This window comes from Hordeum vulgare, chromosome 4H, assembly GCF_904849725.1.
Source record: "Hordeum vulgare subsp. vulgare chromosome 4H, MorexV3_pseudomolecules_assembly, whole genome shotgun sequence".
Taxonomy (NCBI): Eukaryota; Viridiplantae; Streptophyta; class Magnoliopsida; order Poales; family Poaceae; genus Hordeum; species Hordeum vulgare.
The window spans coordinates 604,362,056-604,388,798 of NC_058521.1; the positions used below are offsets into that span (position 1 = coordinate 604,362,056).

The following is a 26,743-nucleotide window of genomic DNA, read 5'->3' on the forward strand; positions in this document are numbered from 1 at the left end:
GTTCATTAACAGGAACCATATGGCCATTCGCGTCATTAATAACAGCTCGTGGACAATATCTGAACTCTGCAGAGTGTGACAGTGATCAGTGTTCACACTCAAGTTATTACAGACGGAGGAGAAGATGCATTGCATCTTCAGATTCAGAAGGAGACGGTGATGCCCAAGAGATCCACGAGGTGAGCTATGAACTCGGCAAGGTCCGGCCAGCTCGCCGCCGTCACGAGCTTCCCGTCGGTGACCGCCCCTTCAGGCTCCACGCCCACCGCGCCGGTGAGGTTGGAGATCACCCTCATGGGCACTCTGCCCGCGCACCTCTTGCCCTTGAGGAGCCCCGCCGCGGCGAGGACGAGGTGGCCCTGGTTGATGCTGCCGACCACCTCCCCCTTGGCGGCGAACTTCGCCACCAGCGCCACCGCCTCCTCTTTGGTCACCAGCAGCTCCGGCGACCGGCCGTTGGGCACGACCACGCACTCGTAGTCGTCGACGTCAATGTCGGCCCAGTCCACGGTCATCGCGAAGTTATGCTCGCGCTTCTCGTCGCTCACCGTGCCGGGGGCTGCGCCGGCGACGTCTTCGTAGATCACCGTGACGCACGCCTCGCCCTTGCGCTTCGTCGGGCACGCCGCCTCCAGGCGGCATCCCACGGCGTCCAGCGCGCGGAAGGGCACGTTCGCCTCGTAGTTTTCCACGTAGTCCTGTTGTGTCGATCATCAGTTCATCACACCACAATTAGTAATTCCAGATGTTTCAAGAACGGAGGGGAGGGGGGGGGGGAGATGTGGCTAGCTCACGACGCAGAGGAAGAGGACGCCCTGGCCGCGCCCGCCGTGGACTCGCGCGCCCATGGCACGTAGGAGCTGCGCGATGGCGGTTAGGACGTGGCCATCGGCGACGCAGAGGCTGAAGGGATCGGGCTCGACCCAGGTCTCGCCGGCCAGCTCCACCAGGGGCCGCAGGCTGAAGAAGGCGGTGCACCGGACGCCGCCCATGGCGCCCGCAGCGGCGAGCAGGACCTGGCTGTGGCACGTGAGCACGGCCGGCCTGCGCAGCTCAGCCCGCGACCGCCCCGACGAGCGCGACCGCCCATACCACGCCCAGATTGGAGTGGCGCAGCCGCCGCAGCAGCGCCTCCGCCCCGGAATGCAGCGTGGGCACCGGCACTGTCGATCTTGACGCGGAGAACAGGGAAGAAGAGCATGGCGGTTGGGGCTCGGGAGATCCTAGGCTGGCGGCTGGGGGCGCCGAATCTCAGGTGCGCGTGGGTCGCCGAGATCGGCGCGAGTGGGTGGGTGGGTGGTCGCTGGTGGCGCCCGATGATGGTAGAGAGGGCGGTGGTTGGTGAGGGTCGAAGGTGGGGGCACGGGGGCGTTGTTTAGATGCCCGGCGACGCGCAGTGAGGCGGGGGAGGGCGGGGCATGGCAGGAGGTGGCCGGCGGCACGCGGTGCGTGGCTGGAGGTGGGCGGAGGCGGCGGCGGAGTACCGCGAGGCAGCGAGTTTTTCCCCCTCGTACAGATTCGATTTGGACTGCGGGTTGAATATAGGAAAATACAGGGGCCTTTTTGCAAAGTTACCGCAGCAGACGACAGAAGCACTACGTGCTTTATTATTAGGGGAGATGTGAAAGAAACATGAGGGACTTTTAGGGACTAAAAGAGGGTATTTGGGACTAAAGGAAGAAGTCCCTATGAAAGGGACTTTTTGGGACTTTTTTGCCACTTTTTCCAACAGTGCCCCTACTTTTAGCATATCATTTAATAATTTCTAGTATATATTACTAGGGGCAACATGGTCTTTTTGCATGTCATTTAATGACCTCTAGTCCATGTTTAGTCCTTGGAAAGAAACGGATAGGGACTAGAAACTTTTTAGTTGTGACTAAAAAAAGTCTTAGAACTTTTTAAAGAAACAGGGCCATAGTCACCCAGCTTCAAGATTGACAAGTCACCACATACAACACCGCATTACTCATTTAGTATTTCTGATGTTCCTTGTATTATATGCATGATTAAATATATACGAATAGATCGAACCGTTTTTTCAGTTCAAATAAATAAATACCACAGAAGCTTTAGGACCTACGAGTTTAAACGGATAAATAAGTCTTCCACTGTTATCTGGATTAATGTGACGCTAAATCGTCAAATTGTTCCCTCAGGCTATGTTCGGTTATCCCCACCCCCGCCGGGATCGGGTCGAAACCCCACCGATCCCCGTGGGTTTCACTCCGGTTGGGATCGGATCCCGGTTTGGCTTACAAGTTATAACAACCTTCGGTTAGACCCGGTCGGAATTAGTTCCCTCCCAAACCGCGTTGAAATCGTCGGGAAACGACCCACCCGTCCAGCCTCGTGGAACCGAACCTCGTCTCTCTGTCTCTCGCGAAACGACACACTTTCTCTCGCCTGACCACTCTCGTGTCGTGGCGGCGCCGGAGAAGATGACTGCGTGTTGAAGCTAAAGGCTATATATACCTTCACCGAGCAGCTATATACCGGGGGCGTGCTGACGATTAAGGCGGTGATGGGTAGCAAGGAGCCAGTTAAAACCATCAAGAACATGCTTAGCTATCTGTCCATGTTGCCTCCCCAAATAGAGGAACTGAAAAAGTTCATCCAGCCGGAAGGGAGTCCTGAACACCCTAAGCCGGTGTTTAGCCTATGCCCCAGAGCTCAAACTAGAAGAAATAGCCGCTGGCTACCCTGAACTAAAGGACGACGGGTCGGAGTTCACCGAGGAGGACTACCACCGGGTGATCAAGGAATCCCGCTTCCCGGCGACTCAGCTGGTAGCCGGCTTGGATTTGAATAAATACCAAGCCGCATATGATGAGAAGAACAAGAAGGTGACTTCCCCTCGTACGAAATTGCTAGCTTGGTTCCTCGTCGGCCCAAGAATCCTTTTGACCTTGACATGGATCTATCCCTCTTCCTTGATGATGAAGACGAGTTCGTCGCCCTATCCAAGTGTAACTGGAAACTGGGCGACTTACAAATTGAAGTTGGAGAGAGCTCAAGACAAGGTGACTCGGAGGCGGCTTGAGTCTTCCCAAGGTGTAAGTGTGACCTTAAAAAGACAACCTGATCCTTTCTTCACTGGGGGATGACGCCCGTCTTGGCCATGGGAGCCATGTAATAGCTTGTTAGATGTCGTGGAGAAACAATTTGGCCACTAGTGCCTTTTGATTTGACCTTTCATGAACCATTTATTCCTTGAGTCTATGCGTGAATCGCCTTTAACTTTGATAATCAAGGAAATGTCACAATTTGGCATAAAAGTCTTCATCCTGTGTGTTAGGAAAAATATAAGCCGACTCAGTGAGTTTATGGCAAAGAATAGACCAGCCACCTGGGTTATGGCCAAAATAAACCTGCCCCCTGGGCTATGGCAAATAATAGTTAAAAACTAGCCCAATGAGTCATGGCGAGTTATAAAGAGAGGCCGACTCAAAAATAGTATGGGACCTTGTGGTCGTGCCATCAAAAAAATAAAATTTTGTCGCCTCAATGAGCTACGACAGGACAAGACGAGTTTGCAAAACTCTAGTGTTATCCTTAGAAGGTCTTTGCAAAAAGCCTTATTGTTTAAATCAGCTCATCAGGCGCGAGTCAAGCTTCAGTGAAGCAGGTTCAATGAACCAATGGTTTCATTATTCTCCATGTGTGACAAGGGCCGGTACCTTTTATGTTTTAACCAAGGAGAGTTCAGGGTCCAAATGATGGATTGACACGTCCAGAGTACATAGGTCCATCTGGCGACTTGTTCAACACATAGTCCAGTATAACCATTTGTAATGTGATAAATTTTCGCTAGCCAAGAGGGTATTCAGGCCGAACTCGGTGAGTGGAAGCCCCCAAGTGACCTATGATTTAGGAAAAAACGGGCATAGGATCACAAAACCGAGTACGCTCTTACTGCGAAACGACTTGGGGACTTGTAGCCCCCAAGTAAGCCGGCTTAATTCTCAAAATCATATGAGGCGCCTATGTTTGAACCATGCACGCGGCAACTGCTACTGCGACAACAGACCTTCCCTGGCAACGCCAGGAATATTGCTGCTACGGCTACGCCTATAGGGACTTCCTAAGCAAATATGCAAAGGGTTTCCCCGCGGCCTTGGAGCCTTGCGTTGGTGTTCCCTTGAAGAGGAAAGGGTGATGTAGCATAGCGGCGATAAGTATTTCCCTTAATTTGAGAACCAAGGTATCAATCCAGTAGGAGGAGAGTTCAAGTACCTGCACAAACACAAAGAGCTTGCACCCAACGCTATGAAGGGGTTGTCAATCCCTTATAGATTGTTTGCAAAGTGAGAACTGAAAGCAAAGAGTAAACAAAGCAAAGTAAACGTGAAAGTGGAAACGATAGTTGTGAATAGACCCGGGGGCCGTAGTGTTCACCAGTGGCTTCTCTCATGAAAGCAAGTAGACGGTGGGTGAACGAATTACTGTCGAGCAATTGATAGAACTGTGCAAAGTCGTGACGTTATCTAAGGCAATGATTATATCTATAGGCATCACGTCCAAAACAAGTAGACCGATACTTTCTGCATCTACTACTATTACTCCACACGTCGACCGCTATCCAGCATGCATCTAGTGTATTAAGTTCATGAGAACAGAGTAACGCCTTAAGCAAGATGGCATGATCTAGATGGACAATCTCATATCTACAATAAAAGCCCATCTTGTTACCCTTGATGGCAACAACACGATGCGTGCCTTGCTGCCCCTTCTGTCACTGGGAAAGGTCACCACACAGTATGAACCCAAAACCAAGCACTTCTGCCATTGCAAGAATCATAGATCTAGTTGGCCAAACAAAACCCAAGACACAGAGAGACTTACAAGGATATCAAATCATGCATATAAGAAATCAACAAAGACTCAAATATAATTCATAGATAATCTGATCACAAATCCACAATTCATCGGATCTCGACAAACACACCGCCAAAGAGGATTACATCGGATTGATCTCCATGAAGATCATGGAGAATTTTGTATTGAAGATCCAAGAGAGAGAAGAAGCCATCTAGCTACTAACTACGGACCCGTAGGTCTGAAGTAGACTACTCACGAGTCATTGGAGAGGCGATGATGTTGATGCAGAAGCCCTCCAACTCCAAAGTCCCCTTCGGCAGTGCACCGGGAAGGGTCTCCAGATGAGATCTCGCGGAAACGGAAGCTTGCGGCGGCGGAAAAGTGTTTTCGTGGATGCCCTGATTTTTTCTGGATTTTTAGGGAATTTATAGGCCAAAGAGCTAGGGCAGGGGAGCGCCAGGGAGGCCACAAGCTTGGTTGCCGCGGGCCCCCCCTTGGCCGCGGCAACAGGACTTGTGGGCTCCCTGCCTTGGCCCTCAAGTCTCCCGATCTTCTTCCGTTCTGGAAAATTTATTTCGGGTATTTTATTCCGTTTGGACTCTGTTCCAAAATCAGATTTGTAAAGAGTCAAAAACACAGAAAAAATAGGAACTGGCACTGAAATAGTAAGTTAGTCCCAAAAAAGATATAAAAGGTATATAAAACATCCAAAGTTGAAAAGATAACAGCATGAAACCATCAAAAATTATAGATACGTTTGAGACATATCAAGCATCCCCAAGCTTAACTCCTGCTCGTCCTCGAGTAGGGAAGTGATAAAGAATGAATTTTTGATGCTTTCATGCTACCTAGCATAGATGTCCTTTGTAACTCCTCTTATGTGACGTGAATGTTTAGATCCATTAGATTCAAAACAATAGTTTGCTATTGACGTGGAGACAACAATAATTCAAGCAAACTAGCGAGGTAATCTTGAACTTTCAAAATAACAAGGCCAAAAGAAAGTTATCCCTAAAAAATCATATAGTCTGGCTATGCTCTATCATCCTTGCACAACGAATTTAAATCATGCACAACCCCAGTATTGGCCAAGTAATTGTTTTCACACCTTTACTTTCTCAAACCTTTTCAACTCTCACGCAATACATGAGCGTGAGCCATGATTTTAGCACTATAAGTGGAATGGAATGTGGTGGAGGTTGCAAGACAAACAAGGAGAAGATGGTCACGTTAACTAGGCATATCAATGAGCTATGGAGATGCTCATCAATAGATATCAATGTGAATGAGTAGGGATTGCCATACAAATGATGCACTAGAGCTAAGAGTATGTGAAAGCTCTTAAAGAAAACTAGTGCGTGTGCATCCAACTTGCTTGCTCACGAAGACCTAAGGCAATTTTAAGGAAGCCTATCATTGGAATATACAAGCCAAGTTATATAATGAAAATTTCCCACTAGCTATATGGTGGTGACAAAACGAGAGATTCTCAATCATGAAGACCATGGTGCTTAATAAGCACAAGTGTGGAATGATAGTAGCATTGTCCCTTCTCTCTTTTTCTCTCATCATTTTTTGTGGGCTCTTTGGCCTCTTTTTTTATAATTTTTTGGTGGGCATCTTTGGCCTCTTTTTGTATATGGGCTTCGCTGGCCTCTTTTATTTCCTCACATGGGACAATGCTCCATCAATGATGATCATCACACTTTCAACTCAAAACTTAGAGCAATGATGACTCTATATGGAACGCCTTTGGTAGTGTACCGTGACAATGATCTAGCATGGCATAGACATAAATGGAAACATCATGCTAGCTATCTTACGATCATGCAATGGCAATGTAGTGGCACATGTCATGGTGGTAGTTGCATGGCAATATATCTCGGAATAGCTTTGAAAAAGCCATAGTAGGTAGGTATGGTGGTTGTTTTGAGGGACGCTAATGGTTGGTTTATGCACCGGCGAAAGTTGCACGACACTAAAGAAGATAGTGATGGTGGAAGGTGAAAGTTGCATCTAAACCATGGACTCAACATTAGTCATGAAGAACTCATATACTTGTTGCAAAAGTTTTAGTAGTAATCGAAACAAAGCGTTCAACGCATACTCCTAGGGGAAGGGTTGGTAGGTATAAACCATCGCGCGATCCCGACCACTACACAAAGGATGACAATCAATAGGCTAATCATGCTCAGACTTCATCACATAACGGTTCACCATACGTGCATGCTACGGGAATCACTAACTTTAACACAAGTATTTCTAGATCCACAACACCCCACTAACATAACTTAAATATTACCATACCACATCTCAAAACTAATTGAGAGGAATCAAACTTCTCTAACTATTCAATGCACATGAAGATGGAAGTTTTCATATCCCTTTGGATAACTACCCCTTTTGAGACTACTTTCATAGCATAGATCAACTACCAAGCCACGCGCTTCCGTTCTCTAAAAGATATAAGTGAAGCACATAGAGCAAAATCAACTAGCTCAAAAGATATAAGTGAAGCACATGTGAGCTGAATTGTCTAACCAAAGGATATAAGTGAAGCTCGACAAAATCACGGTGAGTGCATGTCTCTCTCTCTCTAGGTGTGCAGCAAGGAAGATTGTGACACAACAAAAATAAAAGACTCCTACGATACAAGACGCTCCAGGCAAAACACATAACATGTGGTGAATAAAAATATAGCCCCAAGTAACGTTACCGATGGATTGAAGACGAAAGAGGGGATGTCTTCCCGGGAATCCCCAAGCTTAGGATTTTACGACATCCTTGAATCAACTTGGGGTGCCTTGGGAATCCCCAAGCTTGAGCTCTTGCCACTCTTTATCTATTTGTCCATAAGAACTTCACCCAAAACTTGAAAACATCACAACACGAAACTTAAACAGAAACTCGTGATAACATTAGTACAAGAAAGCAAACCACCACTTCCTTAGGTACTGTAGCAAATTTAAATTCTACTTATGTTGATGTTGGTTACCGTATTTTCAATCTTCCATGGCTAATACCCCCCGATACTATCCATAGTTTCATCAAAATAAGCAACCAACTCAACAAAAACATAATCTGTTAACAGCAGACCAGTCTGTAGCAATATGTATACTTCGTATACTTATGGTACTTAAAAAATTCTGAAAAATTACGACAGTCTGAAGAATTTGCGTAGCAATCAGCAGCAAAAAGAATCAACTCAAAAGCTCTTACAGAAAAAAAAAATTCTTTTCGTGAGCAGAAAGTTTCTGTCTTTTCCAGCATGACCAAACGATCATCCCCAAGACTAATCATAACGGTTTTACTTGGCACAAACGCAAAAAGAAACACAAAGAACACAATCATAACAGAATTATGAAAGTGTGGAAAACACAAAACAGAAAGAAAAAGGATAGTTTCGTTGGGTTGCCTCCCAACAAGCGCTATTGTTTAACGCCCTTAGCTAGGCATCAATGATGCTCACACAAAAGACAAGAGTTGAAGCGCAACGAGAGCATCATAAAGCATGTGCAAATCACATCTAAGTCTAACATACTTCCTATGCATAGGCATTTTATAGGAAAACAGATTGTCAAGACAACCAATAGTTGCCATATGCAAGGAAGAAGAAAGACACAATAGCAATCTCAACATGACGAGAGGTAATTTGGTAACATGAAAGTTTCTACCACACCATTTTCCTCTCTCATAGCAATTACATGTGGGATCATATTCAAATTCAACAATATAGCTATCCCATAGGATATTTTTTTCATGATCCACATGCACGCAAAGCTGACGCTCTTCAAAAATAGTGGGATTATCATCAACAAAAGTCATGACTTCTCCAATCCCACTTTCAATATTATTGCAAATATCATTATCATCATGAGGCTTGAACAAATTTTCAAGATCATAAGAAAGATCATCACCCCAATCATGATTATTGCAACAAGTAGGGGACATAGCAAAACTAGCATCCCCAAGCTTAGGGTTTTGCATATTTTTAGCATGATTGTCACTAATAGGATTTATAGTGAAACCATTGCAATCATGCTTTTCATTCAAGGAGCCCTCGTGAATCACTTCATAAGTTTCTTCATCACGATTTTCGGATTCACGCATCTCAAGCAAAACTCCATAAAGATAGTCAAGTGCACTCAATTCACTAGCAATTTGTTCCACATAAGTGGATATCTTAAAGAGGTTAGCAAGTGGATGAGGATCCATATCACTAGATTTTCAGCAAGTGAAGATGCAAGCATATTGAAGGCACATAGCACACAAGCAAAGGAAAGGCGAACGAAAAAGCCAAACAAAAAAGGCAAATGAAAACGGCAAATGTGAAGTGGGGGAGAGGAAAACGAGAGGCAACTGGCAAAAAAGGTAAATGCAAGAGATGAGTTTGTGACACTTACTTGGATAGATCTTGACTTGATCTCTCCTTCCCCGGCAACCGCGCCAGAAATCCTTCTGCTACTGCGACAACAGACCTTCCCTGGCAACGCCAGGAATCCTGCTGCTACGGCTACGCCTATAGGGACTTCCTTAGCAAATATGCAAAGGGTTTCCTCGCGGCCTTGGAGCCTTGCGTTGGTGTTCCCTTGAAGAGGAAAGGGTGATGTAGCACAGCGGCGGTATGTATTTCCCTCAGTTTGAGAACCAAGGTATCAATCCAGTAGGAGGAGAGTTCAAGTACCTGCACAAACACAAAGAGCTTGCACCCAACGCTATGAAGGGGTTGTCAATCCCTTATAGATTGTTTGCAAAGTGAGAACTGAAAGCAAAGAGTAAACAAAGCAAAGTAAACGTGAAAGTGGAAACGATAGTTGGGAATAGACCCGGGGCGTAGTGTTCACTAGTGGCTTCTCTCATTAAAGCAAGTAGATGGTGGGTGAACGAATTACTGTCAAGCAATTGATAGAAACACGCAAAGTCGTGACGTTATCTAAGGCAATGATTATATCTATAGGCATCACGTCCAAAACAAGTAGACCGATACTTTCTGCATCTACTACTATTACTCCACACGTCGACCGCTATCCAGCATGCATCTAGTGTATTAAGTTCATGAGAACAGAGTAACGACTTAAGCAAGATGACATGATGTAGATGGACAATCTCATATCTACGATAAAAGCCCATCTTGTTACCCTTGATGGCAACAACACGAGGCGTGCCTTGCTGCCCCTTCTGTCACTGGCAAAGGTCACCACACGGTATGAACCCAAAACCAATCACTTATCCCATTGCAAGAATCATAGATCTAGTTGGCCAAACAAAACCCAAGACTCGGAGAGACTTACAAGGATATCAAATCATGCATATAAGAAATTAGCAAAGACTCAAATATAATTCATAGATAATCTGATCACAAATCCAGAATTCATCGGATCTCGACAAACACACCGCCAAAGAGGATTACATCGGATAGATCTCCATGAAAATCATGGAGAACTTTGTATTGAAGATCCAAGAGAGAGAAGAAGCCATCTTGCTACTAACTACGGACCCGTAGGTCTGAAGTAGACTACTCACGAGTCATTGGAGAGGCGATGATGTTGATGTAGAAGCCCTCCAACTCCAAAGTCCCCTCCGGCAGGGCACCGGGAAGGGTCTCCAGATGAGATCTCGCGGAAACGGAAGCTTGCGGCGGAAGAAAAGTGTTTTCGTGGATGCCCTGATTTTTTCTGGATTTTTAGGGAATTTATAGGCCAAAGAGCTAGGGCAGGGGAGCGCCAGGGAGGCCACAAGCTTGGTTGCCGCGAGCGCCCCTGGCCGCGGCAACAGGGCTTGTGGGCTCCCTGTGGCCCCCCTGCCTTGTCCCTCAAGTCTCCCGATCTTCTTCCGTTCTGGAAAAATTTATTTCGGGGATTTTATTCCGTTTGGACTCCGTTCCAAAATCAGATCTGAAAAGAGTAAAAAACACAGAAAAAACAGGAACTGACACTTGGCACTGAATTAGTAATTTAGTCCCAAAAAAGATATAAAAGGTATATAAAACATCCAAGGTTGACAAGATAATAACATGAAACCATAAAAAATTATAGATACGTTTGAGATGTATCAGCGACTGGTCCTCTTTGGCTTTACCGAGGCCCAGTTTTGAAATAAGTGCAACATGGCGACTTATGCTCTTTGGCCTTGATAGCGTCCATGTTTGGACGACTTATAGAACAATAAAGATTCATGCTTTCAAGAGCTGAAACGGCAAAGGACCCCGAAGTTCGTGGGTGCCGGCTTTATTGCTTTCATAAATAATGAATTACAATTTACTGAAAATTGGAAAAAAGGAGCCCATGGCTCTAAGTGTAGTAAGGCCGCAGGTGGGCTATGTTCCAGGAGCGAGTTTTCTCAACCTCTGTAGTTGGCCGATCTGGGCGAAGATCCACCAAGTAGTATGAGCCATTTCAAAGAATCTTACTGATGACAAACGGTCCTTCCTACAGAGGTGATAGTTTGTGCATACCAGTGTGATCTTGAATCAAACGGAGCACCACGTCGCCCTCTTGGAAAGTCCGGCTCTTGACCCGGCGGCTGTGGTAGCGTCGTAAGTCTTGTTGGTAGATCGCCGAGCGTGACGCGGCCAAGTCACGTTCCTCTTCCAAAGCGTCCAATGAGTCTTGTCATGCCAGCTCGTTGTCCTGTTCCACATAGGCGGCGACTCGCGGTGAATCGTGTCTGATGTCACTTGGTAACACCGCCTTTGCCCCGTAGACGAGAAAGAGAGGAGTAAAGCCCGTGGAGCGATTTGGAGTTGTCCTGATGCTCCACAATACTGAAGGCAACTCCTCCACCCAACACCCTGGAGTACGTTCCAAAGGTACCATGAGCCGAGGCTTAATCCCCGCAATATTTCCCGATTCGCCCTTTCCGCCTGCCCATTGGACTAGGGATGTGCAACCGCGAAAACGTCAAGCCGAATATGCTCTCGTGAACAAAAATCTTGCATTGCACCTTTGGATAGATTAGTACCATTGTCAGTAATGATACTATGAGGATATGCAAATCTGAAAATCAGTTTCTTCAAGAATTTGACGGCTGTGTCTGCATCACAGCTACTAACGGGCTCTGCCTGAACCCGCTTGGTAAACTTGTCAACCGCTACCAATAGGTGAGTCTTTTTAGTGGATGACATATTGAAAGGGCCAACCATATCAAGCCCCCAGACTTCAAATGGCCAAGTGATTGGTATCATCCGCAATTCGTGAGCCGACACGAGTGGATTTGACGTCCAAATTTTTGGCAGCCATCACATCAGCGAACGATCTCCTCTGCATCTGCGTGAGCCGTCAGCCGATAGAACCCATGTCTGAAGGCTTTAGAAACCAAAGATCGTGACCCAACATGATGACCACAGTCGCCAGCGTGAATCTCATTGAGGATCATACATCCTTCTTCAGGAGAGAGGCATCTTTGAAATACCCGTGAGATGCTTCGTTTGTGCAACTCGCCATTGTGTATGACCATGGATTTACACTGACGGACGATTTGGCGAGCCAATAATTCATCGGCAGGTAACTCGCCTCTGGTGAGATACGCCATATAAGGAGCCGCCCAGTCCAGAGTAGCATGAAGAGCCGCCACGAGTTGAGACTCGGGGTCCGGCACCGCTAAGTCTTCCTATGAAGGAAGTCTCACCGAGGGGTTATATAATATATCCAAAAAGACAATGGGGGGAACCGGCTTACGTTGTGAACTGAGACGTGAAAGAGCGTCCGCTGCTTCATTAAGCCACCGGTCGATGTGACCCACTTGATAACCATGGAAGTGACCCGCCACATCTGACAGAGCTCGTCTGTAAGACGCCATCAAGGGGTCTCGTGAATCCCAGGTGCCAGAAATCTGTTGTGCCACCAAATCCGAGTCGCCCAGACATCTCACTCACGTGAGGTTCATCTCTTTGGCGAGTCGCAAACCATGGAGCAAAGCTTCATATTGTGATGCATTATTGGTACATGGAAACAAAGATGAAGGACATAGCAAAACTTGTCACCTTGAGGCGAAGTTATCACCACGCCGGCCCCCGAATCTTCCAATTGCGTGGATCCATCGAAATAGATGGTCCAATAAGTATAATCGGGCCTATCCTATGGGATTTGCAACTCGGTCCAATCGTTGATGAAGTCCACGAGTGCTTGAGATTTGATGGCCGTCCGAGGCGTATACCGCACATGATGGGGCCCTAACTCGATGGCCCACTTAGCAATCCCTTCGGTTGCCTCTCGATTCAGTATGATGTCACCGAGGGGGGGGGGGGGGGGCGGAACTGACGACCATAATTGGATGTTCGTGGAAGTAGTGCTTTAGCTTCCGACTCGCCATAAACACCCCAAAAACCAGCTTTTGCCACTGCGGGTAATGTTGCTTGGAGAGGGTTAGGACCTCGCTGATAAAATACACCGGTCGCTGGACCAGATACTCCTTTCCTTCTTCCTTCCGTTCGAAAACCACCGCCACGCTAACTGCCTTGGAATTGGACGCAATGTACAGGAGCATTGGTTCCTTATCCGTCGGAGCCGCCAATACTGGCAGGTTAACTAATTGTCACTTCAAGGCTTCAAAGGCTTCGTTGGCCTCATCCGTCCATACGAACCGATCAGTTTTCTTGAGCAACTTATATGGAGGGATGGCCTTCTCCCTGAGGCAACTTATAAAGCGGCTCAAAGCTGCGATTCGACCCGCCATGCGCTGGACTTGGTTAATGTTAGCCGGTTTCTTCAGCGAAGTAATAGCTTCAATCTTGTCCGGGTTAGCTTCAATGCCACACTCCGATACCAAAAAGCCTAGTAACTTCCCTGCAGGAACACCAAACACACACTTGGTGGATTAAGCCTCATCTGGTAGACGCGTAGATTGTCAAAAGTTCCCGTTAGATCCCCCAAGAGAGACTCCTTCTGTCGAGATCTGACCATGATGTCGTCCACATAAGCGTGGACATTACGACCGATCTGGTTGTGCAAACAAATTTGTATGCATGGTTGATAAGTCGCCCCCGCACTCTTGAGTCCGAACGGCATAGAGACGTAATAGAAAGCTCCGAAAGAGGTTATAAAGGATGTCTTCTCCTGATCCGCCACTACCATCTTGATCTGATGGTATCCTGAGTACGCATCCAGGAAACACAAACGGTCACAACCCGCTGTTGAATCAATAATTTGATCAATGCGGGGAAGGGCGAAGGGATCCTTCAGATAGGCTCTGTTGAGGTCAGTGTAGTCAATGCACATGCAGAAAGTACCGTTCTTTTTTAGCACCAGGACCGGGTTAGCCAACCATTCAGGATGGAAAACCTCGATGATAAATCCGCGGCCAAGAGCCGGGCGACTTGCTCTCCGATCTCCTTACAACGCTCTTCATTAAACCTGCGAAGATACTGCCGAACTAGCTTAACTTTAGGGTCAGTATTAAGATGGTGCTCAGCGAATTCTCTCGGTACACCTGGCATATCAGAAGGTTCCCATGCGAAGATGTCCTGATTCCCACAGATGAATTCGATGAGCGCGCTTTCCTATTTGGAATCCAGACCCGCCCCAACAGTGAACTGCTTGGTGGAGTCGCCAGGCGTGAAGTCTATGACCTTGGTATCGTCCGCCGGTTTAAACTTGAGGGGCGGCCCAGAGTCGATGGTTGGCCTTTTAAGAGGCGTCATGTTAGCCGGGTCAATATTAGCTTGGTGAAACTTGAGCTCTTCGGCCGCGCAAGCCGACTCGGCGTAAGCTGCATCTCCTTCTTCACATTCTTGAGCTATCTTCCTGTCTCCATTGATGGTGATAGGTCCCTTGGGGCCGGGCATCGAGTTTGAGATAAACATAACATGGGCAGGCCATGAATCGATCGTATGCGGGCCTTCCAAACAACACATGGTAGGGGCTCTTGATCTTGACCACCTCGAACATGAGAGACTCGCTCCTATAGTTGGACTCTGTGCCAAATGCCACGTTAAGTTTAATCCACCCAATTGGATATTCCGACTTACCGGGGACGATACCGTGGAAGACCGTGGATGATGGCATCAAGTCTTTCTCCAAGAGATTCATCCGTCGGAAGGTATCAAAGTATAAGATGTTAATGTTGCTGCCTCCATCCATGAGGACTTTGGAAAGAGTGTAACCCCCGACTTGGGGAGCCACGACCAAAGCCAAGTCGCCAGGGTTATCTACTCGGGGTGGGTGGTGCTCCCTCCTCCAGGTTATGGGTTGTTCAGACCAGTGAAGGTATCGGGGGAGCGCCGGCTCGACCACGCTGAAGGTTCTATGTTTCACCTTCTGATCCCACTTGCAGGTGCTAGTGGTGAACACGTGGTATTGCCCGTTGTTTAGTTGCTTAGGGTTATTCTGAAAGCCGCCCCGATCTTCATGTCGCTGGAGATCCCCTTGTGAGGGCGGTTGCTGAAACACTCCTGGCGGGTTGTACCGCTGGTTGTGAACTTGGTACTGTCGAGTGTTGGGCTGCGACCCGCCCTATGGTCCCGGGTTAGGAAAACCGCCGAACGGGATCTGGCTTGACTCGGATGTGCCGGGTTGCTCCTGTCGCTGTCCCTGGTCACCGCCTTGACCTCTTCTGAGCGCCTCGGCCCGGAATTCCTGCATCACGTTGCAATCCTCCCAAGAGTGAGTCGCCGGTCCCTCCGCCGTGGCATGCTGCGGACAGGGGCCTTTGAGCATCTCGTGATAATTGTGTGGTTTCTTCCCACTGAAGCCCCGCTTCTTCTGGCGTGGATTTCCGTAGGACTTTCCTGTTGTCTTCTTTTGCCGTGCCCACCATGGTGGTGGTTGCCCCGACCCTGAAACTGAGAGTGGCCCTTTGATAACTTTCCCTTCCTTGCGGTACTAACTTTGTCGTCGTCCTCCCCAGGATCCTTGGTGTCATCCGACTCAGCATACCTAGTGAGGGTATCCATTAATTCGCCCATGTCCTGTACTTTCCTCTTAAGTCGCCCTAGCTTTAGTACCAAAGGTTCGTAATGGCAGTTCTTCTCCAGGATCAAGACTGCCTGAGCCACCGAGATGCCTTCTGATGAATGAATCACCTTCGCGACTCGCCGAGTCCAGTGATGGGCCGACTCATCCGGCCGCTAGACGCAACGCTGCAGGTCGACGATGGTCATCGGGCGTTTGCAAGTTCCTCTAAAATTCTTGATGAAGCGCTCTTTTAGCTCTGCCCAGGTGTTGATGGAGTTAGGCGGTAAGTTTTCAACCACGCGTGCGCCGTCCCCTCGAGCATCATAGTGAAATACTTGGCGCAAACCGCCTCATTTACATCGACCATGTCCATCGCAAGTTCGTAACTCTCGATCCATGACCCTGATTCGAGATCCGACGAGTAATTAGGGACCTTTCGGGGCCCTTTGAAGTCCTTTGGCATCCGCTCATTGCGCAGAACCGGTGCGAGACACGATACTCCGATGTGCTTGCCTTTGGCGTCCAAGGGTGCGGGAGGTGTCGAGGTGTAAGCCGGATAGACCGGCCCCGCCGCGGCTGCTGTTTCTATATGACGCGTAGCTCGTGCCGCATCCATGATGTCTTGGGCTCGCGTGTCGGGCATCCCGAGTGGGTTATTTTGAGGGAATCGCCGTGGCCCGCTGGTTACTGCGGGTAAGTCCTCGTGGTGACTTCTAGTGTGGCTCGCCTGAGGCGTGGAGTGCAACCGATCGAGGTTATGAGAATACTGCGTGTGTTGGACCACGACCGTATTTAGCATCTCGATGGCGTTTCTGGCTTCTATCTCGGCCGGGGAGTTTCCATAAATCGGAAGGGACTCCAGGTGGCGGGTTGCCGCCAACACATTATCCACGGGATTCGAGAAGTGACTGCTACTTCTCAAACAACAGCGCCAGAAATTGGCACGTTGACGGAGACTTGGCTTGCGTTGGTTTTTCCCTTGAAGAGGAAAGGGTGATGCAGCACAGGAGCAGTAAGTATTTCCCTCAGTTTGAGAACCAAGGTATCAATCCAGTAGGAGAATCTCGTCAAGTCCAGAGTACCTGCACAAACACAAAAGAGCTTGCACCCAACGCTATAAAGGGGTTGTCAATCCCTTCAAGATTGATTGCAAAGTGAGATCTGAAGGCGGAAAGTGCAACGAAGTAAAAGAGTAAGGCTGAAAATATGGTGTGAAGTAGACCCCGAGGCCATAGTGTTCAATAGAGGCTTCTCCCAAAATAGCAAATATTACGGTGGGTGAACAAATTACTGTCGAGCAATTGATAGAACCGCGCGAAGTCATGATGATATCTAAGGCAATGATCATACATATAGGCATCACGTCCGAGACAAGTAGACCGATACTTCCTACATCTACTACTATTACTCCACACATCGACCGCTATCCAGCATGCATCTAGCGTATTGAGTTCATGACGAACAGAGTAACGCCTTAAGCAAGATGACATGATGTAGAGGGATAAACTCAAACCAATGATGTAAACCCCATCTTTTTACCCTTGATGGCAACAACAAGATGCGTGCCTTGCTACCCCTTCTGTCACTGGGTGAGGTCACCGCATGGTATGAACCCAAAACCAAGCACTTCTCCCATTGCAAGAATCATAGATCAAGTTAGCCAAACAAAACCCACAACTCGAAGAGAATTACAAGGATATGAAATCATGCATAAGAGTGATCAGAAGAAACTCAAATAAGATTCATAGATAATCTGATCATCAATCCACAATTCATCGGATCTCGACAAACACACCGCAACAGAAGATTACATCGGATAGATCTCCATGAAGATCATGGAGAACTTTGTATTGAAGATCCAAGAGAGATAAGAAGCCATCTAGCTACTAGCTATGGACCCGTAGGTCTATGGTGAACTACTCACGCATCATCAGAGAGGTCATGGTGTTGATGAAGAAGACCTCCGTATCCGAATCCCCCTCCGATAGGGCACCAAAACGTGCCCCAGATGGGATCTTGCGGAGACACAAGCTTGTGGCGGCGGAAAAATATTTTCGTGGATCTCTCTATTTTTTAGGGATTTTAGGGAATTTATAGGCGAAGGAGCTAGGGCAGGGGAGGCCCAAGGAGCCCACAAGCCTGGGAGACGCGCCCCCTGGCCGCGCCATGGGGGCTTGTGGCCTCCCCCGGGACTCCCTGCCTTTGTTCCCAAGCTTTGTGTGTATCTTCTCTTCTGAAAAAAACCATTTCGGAAGTTTTATTCCGTTTGGACTCCGTTCAAAATCCTCCTCTGGAAAGGGTCAAAAACACGGAAAAAACAGGAACTGGCACTTGGCACTGAGTTAATAAGTTAGTCCCAAAAAAGATATAAAAGGCATACAAAACATCCAAAGTTTGACAGGATAATAGCATGAAACCATAAAAAATTTATAGATACGTTGGAGACGCATTAAGCATCCCCAAGCTTTACTCCTGCTCGTTCTCCAGTAGGGAAGTGATAAAGACTGAATTTTTGATGTGGAATGCTACCTAGCACAGTTGTCATTTGTAAATTCTTTCATGTGACAAGAATGTTCAGATCCATAAGATTCAAAACAATAGTTTGTTGTTGACATGAAAACAATAATACCTCAAGCAAACTAGCAAGGTAATCATGAACTTTCGAAATAACAAGGCCAAAGAAAGTTATCCCTACAAAATCATATACTCTGGCTATGCTCCATCATCCCCACACAACTAATTTAAATCATGCACAACCCCGGTATTGGCCAAGTAATTGTTTTCGCACTCTTACTTTCTCAAACCTTTTTCAACTATCCCACAATACATGAGCGTGAGCCATGGATATAGCACTATAGGTGGAATAGAGTGTGGTGGTGGTTGTGAGACAAAAAAGGAGGAGATGGTCACATTGACTCGGCGTATCAAAGGGTTATGGAGATGCCCATTAATAGATATCAATGTGAATGAGTAGGGATTGCCATACAAAGGATGCATGAGAGCTATAAGTATGTGAAAGCTCAAAAGGAGAACTAGTGGGTGTGCATCCAACTTGCTTGCTCCCGAAGACCTAGGGAAATTTGAGGAAGCCCATCCTTGGAATATACAAGCCAAGTTATATAATAAAGATTCCCACTAGTATATGGTGGTGACAAAGCAAGAAGCTCTCAATCATGAAGAACATGGTGCTATTATGAAGCACAAGTGTGGAAAAAGATAGTAGCATTGTCCCTTCTCTCTTTTTCTCTCTTTTTTTTTATTTTTTATTTGGGATCTTTGGCCTCTTTTTTTATGTCGGCAACTTTGGCCTCTTTTTTTATTTCCTCACATGGGACAATGCTCTAATAATTATGATCATCACACTTTTATTTACTCACAGCTCAAAGCTTAGAACGATGATGACTCCATAGGAAATGCCTCCGACAGTGTACCGGGATGTGCAACGATCTAGCTTGGCGTATGATGTTGAAACATCTCGCTAGCTATCTTACGATCATGCAATGGAAATATGAGAGTGATGGCACAAGTCATGAGACGGAACGGTGGGAGTTGCACGGCAATATATCTCGGAATGGCTATGGAAATGCCATAGTAGGTAGGTATGGTGGCTATTTTGAGGAAGGCATATGGTGGGTTTGTGCACCGGCGAAAGTTGCGCGGCACTAGAGAGCCTAGCAATGGTGGCAGGTGAAAGTGCATCTATACCATGGACTCACATTAGTCATGAAGAACTCACATACTTATTGTGAAATTTTTTATTAGTAATCGAAACAAATTGCTAAATGCATACTCCTAGGGGAATGGTTGGTAGGTGTTAACCATCGCGCGATCCCGACCGGAACACAAAGGATGACAATCAATAGATCAATTATGCTCCGACTTCCTAGCATAGCGGTTCACCATACGTGCATGTTACGGGAATCACTAACTTCAACACAAGTATTTCTAGATTCACAGCACCCTACTAACATAACTCTTTAATATTACCAAATCCACGTCTCAATACTAATTGAGAGGAATAAAACTTATCTTTCTACCCAATGCACATGAAGATGGAGGTTTTTGTATCCTCTTTGGGCACCTATCACATTTGGGACTACTTTCATAGAACAAACCAACTACCAAGTCACGCACCGCCGTGCTCTAAAAGATCTAAGTGAAGCACATAGAGCAAAATTATCTAGGCTCAAAGGATATAAGTGAAGCACAATGAGCATTCTAGCAAATTCACTATGAGTGCATGTCTATCTCAAAAGGTGTGAAGCAAGGATGATTGTGACACAATAAAAAGAAAAGACTCCTACGATACAAGACGCTCCAAGCAAAACACATATCATGTGGTGAATAAAAATATAGCTCCAAGTAGTGTTACCGATGGATCGAAGACGAAAGAGGGGATGCCTTCCCGGGGCATCCCCAAGCTTAGGATTTTTGGTGTCCTTGAATTTGTCTTGGGATTCCTTGGGAATCTCCAAGCTTTAGCTCTTTCCACTCTTTATCCCTTTGTCCATGAGAACATCACCCAAAACTTGAAAACTTCACAACACAAAACTTAAACAGAAACTCGTGATATCATTAGCACAAGAAAACAAACTACCACCTATTTAGGTACTGTAGCAATCTTGATTTATATTTATATTGGTGTTAGATTACTGTATTCTCACTTTTCCATGGCTAGTACCCCCCGATACTATCCATAGTTTCATCAAAACAAGCAACCAACTCAACAAAAACAGAATCTGTCAAAAACAGACCAGTCTGTAGCAATCTGTATACTTAGTATACTTCTGTTACCTCACAAATTCTGAAAAATTACGGCTGCCTGGAAAAAAGGCATATCAACCAGCAGCAAAAAGAATCAACTCAAAATCTCTTTCTGCATAAAAATGAAAAATAAGCTCGTGAGCGAAAAGTTTCTGTCTTTTTCCAGCAGGATCAAACAACCATCACCAAGACTAGTCATAAAGGTTTTGCTTGGCTTAAACACAAAAAGAAACACAAAAGACACAATCATAACAGAATTATGATGGTGTGGACCCAACAAAATATAAATCAAAAAAGCAAAGATAAATTCATTGGGTTGCCTCCCAACAAGCGCTATTGTTTAACACCCTTAGCTAGGTATTTGATAATTCAATGATGCTCACACAAAAGACAAGAATTGAAGCACAACGGAGCATCATAAAGCATGTGAAAATCACATATAAGTCTAACATACTTCCTATGCATAGGCATTTTATAGGAAAAAAATTGGCAAGACAAACAATAGTTACCAAATGCAAGGAAGAAGAAACAGACAATAGCAATCTCAACATAACTAGAGGTAATTTGGTAAAATGAAAGTTTCTACCACAATATTTTCCTCTCTCATAGCAATTACATGTGGGATCATATTAAAATTCAACAATATAGCTATCCCAAAGGATATAATTTTCATGATCCACATGCATGCAAAGTCATGACTTCTCCAAACCCACTTTCAATCTTATTGCAAACATCATATTCATCATGAGGCTTAAACAAATTTTCAAGATCAAAAGAAAAATCATTACCCCAATCATGATCATTGCAACAAGTAGTGGACATAGCAAAACTAGCACCCCCAAGCTTAGGGTTTTGCATATTTTTAGCATGATTGCCATTAATAGAATTCATAGTGAACCATTGCAATCATGCTTTTCATTCAAGGAGCCCTCGTGAATCACTTCATAAATTTCTTCATCACCATTTTCAGATTCACGCATCTCAAGCAAAACTCCATAGAGAAAGTCAAGTGTACTCAACTCACTAGCAATTGGATCAACATAATTGGATCTCTTAAAGAGATTAGCAAGTGGATGAGGATCCATATCACTAAATTCTCAGCAAGCGAAGATGCAAGCATATTGAAGGCACATAGCACACAAGCAAAGGAAAGGCAAACAAAAAAGGCAAATATTTTTGTAAATTTTTGTTTTTCAGAAGTGGGGGAGAGGAAAACGAGAGGCAAAAAAGTACATGCAAGAGATGAGTTTGCGACACTTACTTGGATGAGTTCTTGACTTGATCCTCCCCGGCAACGGCGCCAGAAATCCTTCTGCTACTTCTCAAACAACAATGCCAGAAATTGGCACGTTGACGGAGACTTGGCTTGCGTTGGTTTTTCCCTTGAAGAGGAAAGGGTGATGCAGCACAGGAGCAGTAAGTATTTCGCTCAGTTTGAGAACCAAGGTATCAATCCAGTAAGAGAATCTCGTCATGTCCAGAGTACCTGCGCAAAGACAAAAGAGCTTGCACCCAACCCTAGAAAGGGGTTGTCAATCCCTTCAAGATTGATTGCAAAGTGAGATCTGAAGGCGGAAAGTGCAACGAAGTAAAAGGGTAAGGCTGAAAATATGGTGTGAAGTAGACCCGGGGGCTATTGTTCACTAGAGGCTTCTCTCAAAATAGCAAATATTACAGTGGGTGAACAAATTACTGTCGAGCAATTGATAGAACCGCGCAAAGTCATGACAATATCTAAGGCAATGATCATACATATAGGCATCACGTCCGAGACAAGTAGACCAATACTTTCTACATCTACTACTATTACTCCACACATCGACCGCTATCCAATATGCATCTAGTGTGTTGAGTTCATGACGAACAGAGTAACGCCTTAAGCAAGATGACATGATGTAGAGGGATAAACTCAAACCAATGATGTAAACCCCATCTTTTTACCCTTGATGGAAACAACACGATGCGTGCCTCGCTACCCCTTCTGTCACTGGGTGAGGTCACCGCACGGTATGAACCCAAAACCAAGAACTTCTCCCATTGCAAGAACCATTGATCAAGTTGGCCAAACAAAACCCACAACTCGAAGAGAATTACAAGGATATGAAATCATGCATAAGAGAGATCAGAAGAAACTCAAATAAGTTTCATAGATAATCTGATCATCAATCCACAATTCATCGGATCTCGACAAACACACCGCAAAAGAAGATTACATCGGATAGATCTCCATGAAGATCATGGAGAACTTTGTATTGAAGATCCAAGAGAGAGAAGAATCCATCTAGCTACTAGCTATGGACCCGTAGGTCTATGGTGAACTACTCACGCATCATCGGAGAGGTCATGGTGTTGATGAAGAAGCCCTCCGTATCCAAATCTCCCCTTCGGCAGGGCACCAGAACGTGCCCCAGATGGGATCTTGCGGAGACAGAAGCTTGTGGCGGTGGAAAAGTATTTTCGTGGATCTCTCTATTTTTTAGGGATTTTAAGGAATTTATAGGCGAGGGAGCTAGGGCAGGGGAGGCCCAGGGAGCCCACCAGACTGGGAGGCGCGGGCCCCCTGGCTGCGCCATGGGGGCTTGTGGCCTCCCCCGGGACTCCGTGCCTTGGTTCCGAAGCTTTCTGCATATCTTTTGTTCCGGAAAAAAATCTTTTCGGAAGTTTTATTCCGTTTGGAATCTGTTTAAAATCCTCCTCTGAAAAGGGTCAAAAACACGAAAAAACAGGAACTGGCACTTGGCACTGAGTTAATAAGTTAGTCCCAAAAAATATATAAAAGGCATACAAAACATCCAAAGTTTGGCAAGATAATAGCATGAAACCATCAAAAATTATAGATACGTTGGAGGCGTATCAGTGACCTCGTGGCGTCTGGAACCGGGTCGCATGGGCATCCATCGGTTGAGGCAGCGACGGGTTAGGTGGTGGAGCCGGACCTCCCCTTGGAACAGTTTGTAAAGGTCGACCAGGACCTGCCCCGGGGGTGCGCGGAGTGTCGAAGAGTCGATTTGGATGTAAGTCGGCCGGGATACGTCTATGGTGCCTCCTTTGGTGAACGGCGTCGGACGCGTGCTGCTGTCTCTCGAGCCGCCAGCCTTCGGTGTTCAACCGCTCCGTCTCCGCTGCGATTGCAGCCTGCTGCGTCTCTACCCTGGCGGCTTCTGCTTCCATGTCCCGCTGTGCGTTTGCCATGGCCTCCCGCAGCTTTGCTAGCTCGGCGTTGATAGACTCTTGATTCTCGGACGTGACAGCGGTCGCCATAAGGCTGGCGACCTCCGCCGCTAACTCCGCCATGGCTTGTGCTGGGGGTTTCGACGTCCCACCGGTTTCGTTGTTGCCGGCCGGGTTTTGCTGAGGCTGTGCCGACCCCGCCATATAGATGGCGATTTGTCGATGGGATCTCTCGAGGATCTCGGAGTCCATTGCCAATGACAGCCCTCCAAGTTGTCCTTCCTGAAGAGGATGGATTGAATCTGTCTCGCCCATAGATGACACACCGTCAGAATTGACGGCGGTGATCTCCTGGGCCGCCAGTTCGTCTTGTACGTCGTTTCCCTGCGTAAAACCGACGAAGGCATGGCGACTTCTGTCCCGTCGTGTGATGGGGAGGACGTACCTGGCCGGCTCGATGATGTCGGTGGAGGTGTCCCGCTCAGGCACGGGCGTCCCAATCATGCCGATGAAGATGTTGATCTTGCCGAAGGGGACTCTGTAACCAGATTCGACTAAATCGGCTTCTGGCCCCCATAGCGAGTTGTCGATGTAGTACCTTCCGCGGCGGCTTTTTGTCATGATGCCGGCCGCATAGCTTTCTGACCCTGGTAGGGCTCCTTTCGAGAACTCAACTCCACCGTGCGCTAGCCCAACGGTGGGTGCCAACTGTCGTGGTTTTATCACGGCAGATGTTCTCGTGAAAGGACTTAAAGATGGAGCGATCGCACCATGGTGGTGACTCGAAGGGGGTGAGCGATAGCGAGACTCAGATTTACCCAGGTTCGGCCCCTCGTGAAGAGGTAAAAGCCTACGTCCTGCTTTGTGTGGATTGATGATGGTTTCGATTACAAGGAGGGCGTAACTCGCGTGACCTAGCTCTCGATTCTCTCTAACTCGCCTGACCTTACCCCGGGACTCGCCATTATACACAGGTCGAGGCCCTAGGGTTTACAAGAGTCCTGGCCATGCTACTCTTCGTAGCTTTCCCTATCTCTAAGTCGCCGTGCCCTCCAAGATTTGGGAACTCCCTTGGTAATCCATCATCTGCATAACCTCTCGAACCGCCATCCAGCTTCTGGGCCACAGGACACACTTCTAATGGTGAGTCCCCCTTTGATGACCCGACCCACTAAGGGCGGGTTATCCGTAGGTAATATCCCCAACACCGTGCACACGGTCCATGAAGCATCAAAAATCAACCCGGGAGCCCAAAAGAGTGCGTTATATCCCACGAAACTCGCAAGAAACGCCAAAAGAACGAGTTTTTGCGACGTCTCAATTACCATGCATAGTGTTCATGGAGCATAAGAAATTGACGAGGTACCCCAAAACAGCGTTATAGCTCATGAAACTTGCTCGAAATGATAAAAACAACCAATTTTTTCGACATCATGATAGTCGTGCACAAGGTTCATGAAGCATCAAAAATTGAACCGGAACCCTAAAACTTCGCGTTATCGCCCATGAAAATAGCCCGAAACGATAAAAACAACGAGTTTTTTTACGTCTCGATAGTCGTGCAAAGGGTTCATGGAGCATTCAAAAACGACACAAGACCACAAAACAGTGCACTATAGCCCACGAAAGTGGCCCGAAACGACAAATACACTGATTTTTTGCGACATCTCGATAGTCGTGCACAGGGTTCATGGAGCTTCAAAAAACGACCCAGGACCCCAAAACAGTGCGCTATAGCCCACGAAACTGGCCCGAAACGACAAAACAACAAGTTATTTCGACATCTTGATAGCCGTGCACAAGGTTCATGGAGCATAAAAAATCGACCCGAGACCCAAAAATAGTGCGCTATAGCCCATGAAAGTGTCTCGAAACAACAAAATCCTAGAATTTTTGCAACAACTCGATAGCCGTGCACAGTGTTCATGGAGCATAAAAATCGACACGAGACCCCAAAACAGTGCGCTGTAGCCCACGAAGGTGGCTCGAAACGACAAAACACCGATTTTTGGCCACATCTCGATAGTCGTGCACAGGGTTCATTGAGCATAAAAAACAACCCGGGACCCCAAAACAGTGCGCTATGGACCACAAAACTGGCCCAAAAAGACGAAAACAATGAGTTTTTTCGACATCTCGATAGCCGTGCACACGGTTCATGGAGCATTAAAAATCGACGCGGGACCCCAAACCAGGTATATCCCACAAAACTAGACTGAAACTACAAAAAGAACGAGTTTTTACGATGTCTCGTTAGACGTGCACATGGTTCATGGAGTATCAAAAATCTACCCGGAACCCCAAAACAATACGTAGCCCATGAAAATGGCCCAAAACGACAAAACAATGAGTTTTTGCGATGTGTCGATAGCCCTGCACAGGGTCCATGAAGCATCAAAAATCAACCCAGGACCCCAAAACAGTGCGCTATATTCCACAAAACTGGTCAAAAACGCCATAAAGAACGAGTTTTTGCGATGTCTTGATAGACGTGCACAGGGTTCATGGAGCATAAGTAATTGATGAGGTACCCCAAAACAGCGCGTTATAGCCCACGAAACATACACGAAATGATAAAAACAACCAATTTTTTCGACATCATGGTAGCCGTGCACAGTGTTCATGAAGCATCAAAAATAGACTCGGAACCCTAAAACAGCGCGTTATCGCCCATGATACTAGCACGAAACGACAAAAAAACCGAGTTTTTATGACGTTTCGGTAGTCGTGCAAACGGTTTATGGAGCATAAAAAATCGACCGTAACCCCAAAACAGTGCGCTATAAACCATGAAAGTGTCACGAAACGACAAAAACATTTAATTTTTGCGACATCTCAATAGCCGTGCACAGTGTTCATTGAGCATAAAAAACAACCCGGGACACCAAAACAGTGCGCTATAGCCCACGAAACTTGCCCGAAACGACAAAAACACCGAGTTTTGGCTATGTCTCGATAGCCATGCGGAGGGTCCATGGAGGATCAAAAATCGACCCGGGACCCCAAAAGAGTGCGCTCTATCCCACGAAACTCGCCACAAACGCCAATAGGAATGAGTTTTTGCGACGTTTCGATAGCCGTACACAAGGTTCATGGAG

At 46.6% G+C, this 26,743-nt stretch overlaps 1 protein-coding gene across 1 annotated transcript; it reads right to left on the reverse strand.

Annotated features, from left to right (window-relative positions):
- On the reverse strand, positions 1-23,960 carry LOC123450914 (DJ-1 protein homolog E-like). Its single transcript, XM_045127950.1, has 4 exons — positions 23,570-23,960; positions 1,260-1,528; positions 795-1,163; positions 1-698 (listed from the first exon to the last, which is right to left on the reverse strand). Exons 1-4 carry the CDS (start codon positions 23,958-23,960, stop codon positions 144-146), a joined length of 1,584 nt encoding a protein of 527 aa, XP_044983885.1. The 3' UTR covers positions 1-143.
- Between the last annotated feature and the right edge of the window lie 2,783 nt (positions 23,961-26,743).

Excerpts from the sequence above, each read along its gene's own strand:
- LOC123450914 (XM_045127950.1), bottom strand. The coding sequence starts at position 23,960 with ATGGGCGAGACAGATTCAATCCATCCTCTTCAGGAAGGACAACTTGGA. Across the intron at positions 1,529-23,569 it reads GGAGCGGTTGAACACCGAAG|TCCAAATCGAATCTGTACGA; the intron begins GCTGGCGGCTCG and ends TTCAACCCGCAG. Across the intron at positions 699-794 it reads GCGTCCTCTTCCTCTGCGTC|GACTACGTGGAAAACTACGA; the intron begins GTGAGCTAGCCA and ends TCGACACAACAG.